This window comes from Argentina silus, assembly GCF_951799395.1.
Source record: "Argentina silus genome assembly, chromosome: 22".
Taxonomy (NCBI): Eukaryota; Metazoa; Chordata; class Actinopteri; order Argentiniformes; family Argentinidae; genus Argentina; species Argentina silus.
Window position 1 is genome coordinate 8,205,566 of NC_139676.1, and position 11,609 is coordinate 8,217,174.

At 45.0% G+C, this 11,609-nt stretch overlaps 1 protein-coding gene across 1 annotated transcript in view; it reads right to left on the reverse strand.

Moving 5' to 3' along the window:
* Positions 1-9,154, reverse strand: part of dtd1 (D-aminoacyl-tRNA deacylase 1) — a 9,258-nt gene extending 104 nt beyond the window's left edge. Inside the window, exons 1-6 of the mRNA XM_083694211.1 lie at positions 9,077-9,154; positions 8,509-8,599; positions 7,920-8,155; positions 4,870-4,967; positions 1,903-2,067; positions 1-126 (exon numbers count right to left, since the gene is read on the reverse strand). The exon at positions 1-126 is cut by the window's left edge and continues 104 nt beyond it. Coding sequence (XP_083550337.1) covers positions 1,912-2,067; positions 4,870-4,967; positions 7,920-8,155; positions 8,509-8,599; positions 9,077-9,119 — 624 coding nt within the window. The 5' untranslated portion in view covers positions 9,120-9,154 and the 3' untranslated portion in view covers positions 1-126; positions 1,903-1,911. The remainder of the gene's footprint in view (positions 127-1,902; positions 2,068-4,869; positions 4,968-7,919; positions 8,156-8,508; positions 8,600-9,076) is intronic.
* Positions 9,155-11,609: the final 2,455 nt, after the last annotated feature.

An 11,609-nucleotide genomic window follows, 5' to 3' on the forward strand; every position in this document is an offset into this window, starting at 1 on the left:
GAGAGAGAGAAAGAAAAAGAGAGAGAGACCCATTAGTTCCCACAGGAGGACGGTCCAGATGTACTCCAGCCACTTAAGATGGAAGGGTCCCGGGCCGGGACACTCATCACACCCCCAGAACTGCCTCTGGTGAAAGAAACAAAACACACATGAATAACCATAAAGTCTTAAGTGTTAACACCATAGCATACCATACCATTACAATGAGTGTGTATGCACTTTGTATGAGTGTGTACTGTATGCACCAATGCATTCAAATAAGCGTCTACATAGATTGTCCAATCGATTCATTAATCAATTAGCGGTGACTCTTATCCAGATCAACCTACGTATCTATGTAGTATTGATTGAGTAGGAGGGGTGGCACGAATAGCAGTAGTAGTGAGAGCAAGAGGATAATTCCTGTGTGTGTGTGTGTGTGTGTGTGTGTGCGTGCACTCTATCCATCATCACAGAACAGTACAGGAAGGAAGGAAGCAGGGAAGGAAGGAGAGAAGGAAAGGAGATATGGGGGGGGGGGGAGACTTGTCACAAATGCCTCTGCTTCTTCTGAGACGAGTACACAGGTCTCATGGTGAAGCCATCCGAAGCAAACCTCGGGGATGAGTACAAATCCCCCCTTTTTAGAGAAACGCAGCGGCAGAACTGAGGCAAGCGATCGGGGCAGTCTTCTGGTGACAGTTCTCTCTCCGCATCCAATCTGATCTCTCTCTCTTTCTCTCTCTCTCTCTACCTACCTTTCCCCCTCTCCCCTCTCCCCTCTCCCACAGACACATTCCCAGAACTGCTGCCTGTGCAAGTGCCACCCCCCCCCCCCGAAAATGAGAAATGAAAACAAGTCTCTCAATCTGTCACACTTTCTCTGCCTCTCTCCCTCTCTCTCCCGTCTCCCTCGCTCGTATTCTCTGTCAGACAAAGTGGACTTACATAACGTAACCACTCACGCAAGCCCCGGCGATGTCTTGTGGCGTATATATCTACCCAGCATGCCCCTCTCTCTCTCCCCTCTCCTCAGTGGGGAGTACGGTGCCATGTCCCTGTCGGAGGACCGGAGGCTGAGGAGGGCCCACAAGGGACATGGGAGGGTGTGTGTGTGTGTGTGTGTGTGTGTGTGTGTGTGTGTGTGTGTAGGTGGGGGGTGGTGGATGAAAGAGGGAGCAGGGCAGCGATGCCGGGTGGTTTAAGTGTGTTCATCATAGTGCATCATAGGACACTGCACTCTGATCCCGTGGTGAAGTCACACAGGGTGAACCAACTACCGCAGGAGCAGGGAGGTGGGGTGGGGGGTGTGTGTGTGTGTGTGTGTGTGTGTGGGTGTGTGTAGAAGGGACAGGAGATGACTTTCCCTCACCGCCTCACTCATACTCGTCTGTTTTTAAACAAGTAAACAAATGCTGTCGGCAAATGACAGCAGAATCCTTCAATCCTCCGACATGACGTTATTGTAGAAGAACCAGACAGGCCCCCCTCCTGCCTTATGAGTGTTTCCTGACTTTTATCAACATGCCAACAATAACAGGAGAATGTGACATGGAGCATTAACATACATTAACACACCCTAAAAAAAAGAATAATTTAAAAAAAACAAACAAAAAAAAAAACATACATTCATGACTGTGATTCACTGGAGCAGTAAATGCTGATTGCTCTTTTTACTGCATAGTCAACAGGGCTATTTTGTGTGTGTGTGTGTGTGTGTGTGTGTAGGTGGGGGGTGGTGGATGAAAGAGGGAGCAGGGCAGCGATGCCGGGTGGTTTAAGTGTGTTCATCATAGTGCATCATAGGACACTGCACTCTGATCCCGTGGTGAAGTCACACAGGGTGAACCAACTACCGCAGGAGCAGGGAGGTGGGGTGGGGGGTGAGTGTGTGTGTGTGTGTGCGTGTGTGTCCAAGCTCACCGCATCCCCTTAGGGCTCCCTCTCTGACGACACGTCCCCGTCCGCCCCACTGCTGACGTTGGGGTCCTGTCTCGAACGCAGGGCGGCTTTCTCCCTGCCCGACTCGGAAGGTCCCTTGGAGCGCGTCTTCTCCTTCCTCTGTTGCTGCTTCTCCTGCTTGGACAGCTGGGACACAAACAGAGGGAAATAACAGGACAGAGGAGTGTTAAAAAAATAAATAAAAAAAAAAGACAGAAAAATTTTAATTTATTTTAATTGATTTAAAATCAATTCAATTTGAACATGCATCGCCTCTGCTGCTGTCTGTGACCAGGTCTCTCTTGAAAAAGAGATTTAACTAAGACTAAACGGGATGAGAAGTCCCCTAAACTGGCCTAGGACTAGACTATAAAGACTAAACGGGATACATAAAGGGAAAACAAACAATGCTCTTTAATGTATTTAGGCTAATTATCAGTATAGCAACTGTAGCATACAACAGTGCATAAGGACTGTATAAAAATAAAAAAGGGTTGCCTATTAAAGGATAGCCTATTAATAAAGATGTCCTCTAGGGGTGGGGGAGATAGTGGGTTAAGAAAAGGACAAAGTGAAGAGAGAGAAGAGCAGAAGAAGGAAAAAAAAAAAAAAAAAAAGAAGAAAAAAAAGAAACACCAGAGTTATTTCGGAACCTTGAGCTCCTTAAGCTAATTTGAGATATCCTGGTCATCTCTATGAAGGGAATGTTGTGACAGTGTTCGCTGTCAGACTGAGGACGAGTCGTTTCATGCCCCACTTCATTCACAACCCCTGTCATTCAAATCCCTAGGAGAAAACTAGCCGCCAAGCTAACTCACTTGTTTCCACGGCTCTTTTCATGGGCCATGAAATAAACAAGACAACACTGGAGGTACACAATCTCCCCCGCCAAAGGTCTGTAAACATTTGTGCTAAAACTTTCATCAGGGCATAACAAAATATTTATGACTTTAAAAATGTCAAGCAAAAACCGCAACAGCACAAAAAAAAACGTTCCATTATTCACGACACACAAGTCTTAGACACGAATACCACCGTGTATCCAGTCATCCCCATCCGAACCACACCGGGCAAAACCTAGCCATCTGCTAGCTAGCTAGCTTCATGACCTAGGCAACAAAACATAGCTAATCAAAAACCTCCTTGTAAAACACAATTGCAAACGGTAGAGACAGCTATAAATAGCATCCCATACACTTTCATCACATCACACCTCTCAATAATAGCACACGATGCAGTGGGTTGCATCATTTAGAGTGTGCCAGTAAAAATTAGGTCCCTCTTCACATTGTAAAATCATGATGACATCATCCTGAATAAGAACACAATGTTGTTGTTGTTGACAAAATGGCATTCTTGGAACATTCAAAACGACATGACTCCTCCTTTAAAATAAGGGTTAAATAAATAAATAACTAATAAATAATGGTGTTTTTTCCCCCTCTAGATAAGGCCAAAGCTTTGATTCATGGAAAGGAGGCCGATTTCTGTGGAAGCTTAGCCTATCAGTTGACCCTGTGATCCCCCCTATACCCAGCCTTGGCATGGACTCCCCCCCTCCCCTCCACAGTACAACATCCCAAAAACAGACAAGATTAAAATTCTGAGGACTGCTTACATCCCCCGCTTTGGGTCAGCCAGCCAAGTTCAGTGAAAAAAAAAAAAAAAAAAGCCAACCCTAACCCTGTCTGCATCCTGGCAAAGCTCCAGAGAAGTGACTAGAATGACATTCAGAAGAAAGACAACAAATTAATAAATAAAGCACTTTTCCGAGGCGATTGTTTAAGGTGGTGGTGGCGGCGGGATGGATCGTCTCTTCAGACGGCTATTGAGAGGTTCTGATGACTGATTTTGTTGGGTTTTTGAAGCTTAGAGTGTATGGTGCTGTAACGCGTTCATCTAGGATTTGGAACATTAAAACTTTCTCTCTGTTACACAACTGGGCAGGGGAGGCTGGTGGAGGCAGAAAGCGGAGGACAGGTTCATTGTAATGCATGTGTTTGATACCATTCCTCATTCTGTTCCATGCATTACAATGAGCCTGTCCTCTGATTTCTACCTCCACCAGCCTCGCCTACTACTACGATACCACAGTATTACTCAGGGTATCTACAAGGGTATCTACTGTAATGATATGTAAAAAAATAAATAATAATAATAATAATCACAGTCTAAATAAAACAACCCAAAACAATGAGATGGTCAGAGAAAACATGAAATAACCCAAGAGTGTGGGCCTTCCAAACAGATCTGGTGAGCCTAATCCTACAGAAGTAAAAAAAGAAGACACACACAGGGGAACATTTCACTATAATGTACCCAGCATTGAAAAAAACTCCTAATGGCCGATAAATCATTCTTCCCCCTTAAGAGCCGTTGCTTAGCGTGCCCCCGAGTCGCCCCGCGTGGAGCCTCGTCACCATGGTAACAGAGTGGGTCGGTTGCGCATAGGGGGGTGGACCGATCCCTGCCGGGCGAGCCGAGGGCAAGTTCCCCCCCCGCCCGTCCTGCCCCCCCCGTCCTGCCCCCCCCCCCCCCCCCCGTGCCCTGGCACTGCCAATCAAACCTCACCCACGCACGCTTCTTGTCACATGACTCTAGTGATGTTCTCTAAAGACTGGGGTTCAGTCAATCAGGGGGGGTGCAGGGGAGATCAGTGCTACTCAACACTACCTCTATGAGAAAACTAGTGAGATGGGCGTATCGCTCTGGACGTAGAAGACAGTAGGGGTTCATCTGTAAAGTGATCTGATCTTAGTGACTCTGCAGTGGTGTTGCTAGGCCAAGGAGGGTTGATGATTGAGGCTCTCAGTCTGGAACGACAGACAGGCTACACCGCCACCTGCTGGATCACATTAGAATAGCAAGTGTAGGGAGGGACACTGTCATAGTTTTGAACTGTACAAAGGCAGAAAAGCCAGTTTGGTGACTATGGCTATGGTACTCTACCTGTTTGGGGTCCGTGGGACCGGTGGGAGACGACAGCTCGATGGTGACGGGTCCGTCGTTCTGGATGTTGACCTGCATATAGGCTCCAAACTGCCCGTCTAAAAAGAATAATATAAATATATCTATATATCTATACACACACACACATACATATACATACACCAAGCACTTTTATTAGGAAGACCTTGTCATGGTGGAGGTGGTGGAATGGTGTGGGGAATGTTATCTTGGCACACTTTGGGCCCGTTAATACCAATCAATCATCGCTTGAATGCCACAGCCTATTTGAGTATTGTTGCTGACCATGTGCATCCCTTCATGGCCACAATTTACCCATCTTCTAATGGCTACTTCCAGCATGACAATGCACCATGTCACAAAGCAAAAGTCGTCTCAAACTGGTTTCATGAACGTGACAATGAGTTCAGTGTTCTTTAGTGGCCTTCCCAGTCACCGGATCTGAATCCAATAGAACACCTTTGGGATGCGGTAGAATGGGAGATTCACAGCTTGAAAGTGCACTTGAAAAATCTGCAGGAATTGCATGATGTAATTATGTCATCATGGACCAGAATGTGCTCGGTGGGTGTGTGTGTGTGTGTGTATATAATATATATATATATATTATTATGGGCATTGTGTATTATATTACATTTTACAGACCACATTTGTCAAATTAGCTATTACGCAACATGGCTTGTCTGGATGACCGAGCTGAACCAAGCACTGTGTCACGTCCTATGATCTCCCCTCCTTCCTCAAGTAGGCCAGTAAAATGACAACTCTGAAAGTTCCTTTCCAGTAATAGCCACTAAACATGAATCAGGAGTTTGGCTGGCTGCGCAAATTAATCTATATCAATGTGTTCTGAGGAGATGAAAGAGGAGGAGGAGGGGGAGGGGGAGGAGGAAGGAATAGGTAGCATCTGGGTACAATGGGGACAGTGGGAAGGAGAGAGGGGGGGGGGGGGGGGGCGACAGGAAGTTAAAACTTAAATGCTCTCCTTTCTCCCAGGTACAGTAGATTTATGACACCATCTGCACAATGCAGCGCTGGCGGAGGTGGAAAAGTGCCGCATCAGCATGCTTCTCCTCTGGGGGGGAGGGAGGGGGGTAGGGAGGGAGGGAGGAGAAGAGAGAGAGAGAGAGATATAGAGGACTAATTAGGAAGCTCCTGTCTCCCTCTGTCGCGGGGACATGGTGTTCTCCGCTCCCCACTTGCTCCCCAGAGGCCTGACCCAATTCGTCCCGCCACCATCGCGACACACCGGAACCTGATAGAACCCCCTCCTCGAGCACCACTAAGGCCAACTCCAAATCATTAATTTACCATCTTGGGCGTAACCCCCAACCCTGCACGGTGAGGAGGAGAACAGGGTTGGACCGCCGCCCCCCCCAACTAACAACATGATTAAACGGATCTAGCTGGACTGAATCTAAGCCCATCAGGAGGACCCTTACAGTAGCTAAGGGGATTCTGTGCGACCCTCTGGTGCATCATCTCCCATGGTGATTCACTCCCCTTCTCTGATCAGTCCCCAGGAATCCTTTGCTATTACCTATAACAGGGGAGGCTGGTGGAGGTAGAATTCGAAGGACGGGCTCATTGTAATGCATGGAATGGAATGAGGAATGGTATCCGATATATGCGTTTGGTGCTTGATTCAATTCCTCATTCCATCCCTAATGACCTAATTGATCCAAAGCTATTCATTATCGTAGCCAAGCAACTGTGGTCCTTCTTTTTTTTTTTATTATTATTGTACGCTTGACCCTAAGAGAACACAAGTGACCCTGAAATATCTACTACATCTCTGCATAGTAACCCTTTCCCACACGAAACAAACTGCCTACGCAGCAAGTGTGCCCCCCCCACCATAGTTAGGTCACTGTGTGTGTATCTGTGTGTGTGTGTTTGTGTTTATGTGTGTGTGTGTGTGAGAAGCCTCCTTCATCAGCTGTCTGTTTTTAGAAACCTGGTGCAATGCCAGTGCTTATGTAAAGCTTTCCCAGTGTCATACACTGAGAGTTAAAACTGGCCAAAGTCTCTCTATTCTATAAACCAGGGATCTCCAAGGGGCTTTACACAGCATTGGGCCGACCCAAACCACACTGTGCTGGCCCAGATATCTTCCTTCCACAAGGTCTTTTCCAGCACTGTTTCAGCAACTACCGTGGATGCGTAACCAGGCCAGCCTAGCAGATGCAGAACCACGCCAGCAGAACCACGCCAGCAGAACCAGCTCAGCTCGGCTTATTTCGGCTCAGTAGTGTGAATTAAGCCCAACATAAACCCCAATTCACTGAACCGAGCTGAACCAAGGTGAGCTGCGCTGGTTCTGCTGGCGTGGTTCTGCTGGCGTGGTTCTGCATCCACCATAGTTGCTGAAACAGTGCTAGAAAGGACAACGTAAAAGGAAAATATCGGAGCCAGCACGGTACGGTTCGGGTCGGCCCTGCAGTGTGTAAAGCCCCTAACATTTGATTCAGTTAATCACGGCCTCGTAGACTGATGCCCACGAATTTTTTTGAAATCGTTTGTGCGGACTCATTGTAATGCATGGAACAGAATGAGGAATGGTATCAAACTCATTCCATTCCATGCATTACGATGAGACTGTCCTCCGATTACCACCTCCACCAGCCTCCTCTGGTACATAGCTCTTCAGGACTCCAGTTGATGAAGGTTACTATGTAGGCTACAGCGTGGGGCTTTACACACTACAGGGTTGACCTGAACCATACCATGCTGGCTCAGATTCCTTCCACATGACTTAATATAATAATAATAATAATAATAATAATAATATGCCATTTAGCTGACGCTTTTATCCAAAGCAACTTACATGGCAGTGAGTGCATACATTTTTCCGTATATATGGCCCCAGCGGGAATCGAACCCACAACCTAAGTGTTGTTAGCGCCATGCTCTATAAACTGAGCCACAGAGGACCACCTTAGTATGGTTCGGCTCCGTAGCGTCAATTAGGGTTTACATGGCTGCGCCTTACCTTCCAGCCTTCCAGTCAGAGTGAGCTAACCCACACTTACCCTTGATAAGCTCAGGTTTGTACGTGGTCCTCATGTGCTCCAGCATGTTGTTGTAGAAGGGCTGGGCCAGTTCCGTAGGCATGGCAGAGTGGAAGTCCGGCTTGTTCCCCTTCAGAATGCACTGCAGGGTGAACTGGCTGACACACAACACTTCAAACTCGCGGTCCATGACGCTCCGACTCCACGCCTTGCCGTTGTCATCCTCGAACAGACGCAGGTTGAGGATCTTACGGACCCTGTGAGGAGTCAGATATGAATATCCAGGTCACAAACAAAGAGAAATGAGGAAATGTAACTTCTTTTTTCTTTTTTTTGTTGTTGTTGTTTGTGCTGACAAAGTCATGAACTTGTTTTCCTCCAATGTACTTTCAGTTTTGGGGAGGAGGAACAACAAAAAGCAAGTACTAACAGCTGTTGTCATACACATTTCTTTTTAAAAAAACTAAAACTAAAAAAACACTAGAACAGTTGTCGTACTTGAACCGTAAACGTGTCTCATATTGTGCCCATGTAACTTGCTGCACCATATATATGCATGTGAATGAAAAGGTGTCCAAAGGGCCATGCACTGATTCAGCATTTTACTCACATGTAGTCAACATCCTTCTGTGTGTCTTCTATGGATATGCCAAGCAATACACACAGCCCCCGTCCTATTGAACTGACCTGCTCCTCTCCCACTGAAACACACGGGACAGGTCAGAATGATTAATAATCAGCATTATAGTAGTATAACCACATTCAGAAAGTGCAATGAATGGCAGGTAGGATTGGCAGGCTACGGCGAGCTAAATATGGAATCATGACATCATCGCCTGAACAAGAAGTAGCGTACAGACTCAGACTGGATTAGACTGTCAACCTAGCTGAAGCAAACACAATTACACGTCGTTTCGTATCGCCTCTGCGTATGTTCAATGAAATATGTAGCTAGCTGGCTTTAGTCGTATAAGGTAGATATAATGAGCTAGCTAGGCTGGGACTCGGGCGAAGCAACCGCTGTTAATGCCATACTGCAGAGAGGGCATGGCTAGCAATAACAGGAGGAGAAGCAACATTTTCCATTTATTTTTTTGGGACATATCCTATGTGAAATAGCGATATCACAAAGCACAACCAGAAGCTACTTGGTTCAATTCGGGCGGCGATCCACGTACCTGTCACAGTCGCTTGTGTCACTCTTTGGATTAGAGCCTTCATGTTTTGATTGTGGATGATCAACCTGGCGAAGCACTCACTCAACTTCCGATTTCCTAAAATAAAAACCTTGACGTGTTGACGCCGCCCTCTAGCGACGTACGATGGTAGTACATGACTTTCATGTGGTATGTGATGATGAATTTTTTGATCTTACAGTATTTTCACAGGTGTTTGATACTGAGGTGATGGGTACATTTGGAGGTAGATGACCCGATTTATATATATATATTTGCACAAAACACACAGTAGAGGAGATCAGTGTAGATTGATGGAGGTTGGGGGTGAGATGGATTTGTGCTAGGTCAGGGATATTCATCAGGAGAGGCACGTAGAGGTAGAAACCCTACCTGATTCCATTCCATGCATTACAATGACCCCATCCTCCTATTTCTACCTCCACCAGCCTCCATTGATACACGTCCATGAAGCAAAGAAAAACATGATGGCCATTCAATGTACATAGTTCACACTAACATACAAACATATAAAACACACACACAACATATAAAAAACATTAGTGCACTAAATAGTAAAATGATTGTCCATAACTGTGTTGTTTGTTATTATTATACAGTTAATTCCATTGTAAAGTACTAATGCGTGGGAACAGGTGTAGCAGGCTGGCAGGTAAGGGGTGTGGTCTGGGATCATAGTGAAGTGGTGTTACAGTACATGCACTCATTGAAAGACTGTCTAGTTCAGCACAACAGCATATTTGATATTCCTTTAATTGTTACAAGCTAGATGTTTTACCCAGTCCAATAGCATGCATGCAAGCCCATAAAATGCCATAAATGATTGCATGTTGATATGACAGGGCCTCATCCATTTATAGATAGTGAAAATGACTGTGACCACTGCAAATGACACATTTTCATTTGTTTAATACACTTTATTTACAATTCAAGTGCAGGTCTCAGACATTTTATTGGTGTATCTTGAAGTGTAGAAGGGTGTATGTACATCAGCTTGTATGCTAAATGAAATACTGTAAGCAATGCATTTGGGTAATTGCAAGAACACATCTGTACTTCACTCAATATGATCACTCTTGCAAAAAAAAAGGCTTTTGATAAGGCGGAAACCAATGAAATGATGTCCCATGGTCATTGAATTCATTATACAGTTGACAAATAATTTAGGGACTAACATTGTATATCCCACCAAAACGATATCATGTGATGATATCAATGTACATTGAAAATACAAAAAACAACACGTTTTCATTCAGCATACTTTTGCCAGTCCAGCAAAACCCATCCATTGTGTCCAATTTGTTTTTCATTCTTCAAAATCGTTTTTCCTTGTGTCTTGGCTTTCTGATGCAGAATCCCCACTGTAATATTTTACCAAATTATAAATCCGTGTAGTATAAGGGACAAAGTTGTCTTTGTAGACGATCGTGGTTTTCACGTGTGCACTCTGGTGGACCTCTTGATTAGGATTTGGCAGCTCCTCCTTCACCTCTTCTTCGCCTTATGGGAGGGCAGAAGGATCAAAACAGTTATATATTACAGTATTATCAATACATAGCGCTGTCATTATGTCACTCAATTAAGAAAAAGCTACATTTAGTACTGATTTCAAATCAGCCACTGAAGGTGAAGTTGTTACGGTCATGTGAAATGATGAGGTCAAGGAAATAAATGGTCGACCTCTGGAAGAGCTTGTCAATGTTGGAATCAAACGAAATCATTATCGACTTCGTTCGTTAACTTTCCATTCTGTGATCTTAACTTCAGATTCAGTTGTACACGTTAAACACATACTATGCCACGCAGTGGATCTCCACCCCTCGGGCTAGCAAGTCTTAGATAGTACCTGTCTTATTCTCTGGCTTTACATCATAGGCACCAGTGTAGGTGTAATATCCGTATGTTCCTATCATTGTCCATACACCGAAGGCGTACACCAAGGATGCTCGTATATTCCATTTCATTATGCTTCGAAGTTGCATATTTTCAACGTTTTGGCTGCTTTTCTGTCGGAATATGTAGTGGAGGAAGAGGTCATAAGGACGCGGCCATATTGGATACCTCCGGAAGCAAAATGGAATTGTTTATTGAATAGCACTTCCGGGGTAAACTTTTTTCTTATTTTAAGTTAAAAAAAACATGAAGTAAAATACAATAAAATATGTTTACGATAATTATGGATGGAATCATCCACGTCTGCACAACTGATTAATTTTTTATTTTATTTGTATCACTTAGTTTCCCTGAGTTGCACAAAAGCAAAAGAAAGCTATTGCCCAAATCAGCAGCATGGTCTTAACAGAAATAATCAAAACTATTATTTTCCCCTTGGAAAGAGACAGACAGACAGACAGACAGACAGACAGACAGACAGACAGACAGACAGACAGACAGACAGACAGACAAAATGCTCCACCTAACTCTCCTCTCTAACACCTGCCGGATCCCACTCTTTCCTCATCATAAACTGGTGAGATCATGAATGAGTCATTTGTCCCTCTGTCATGTCCCTGTC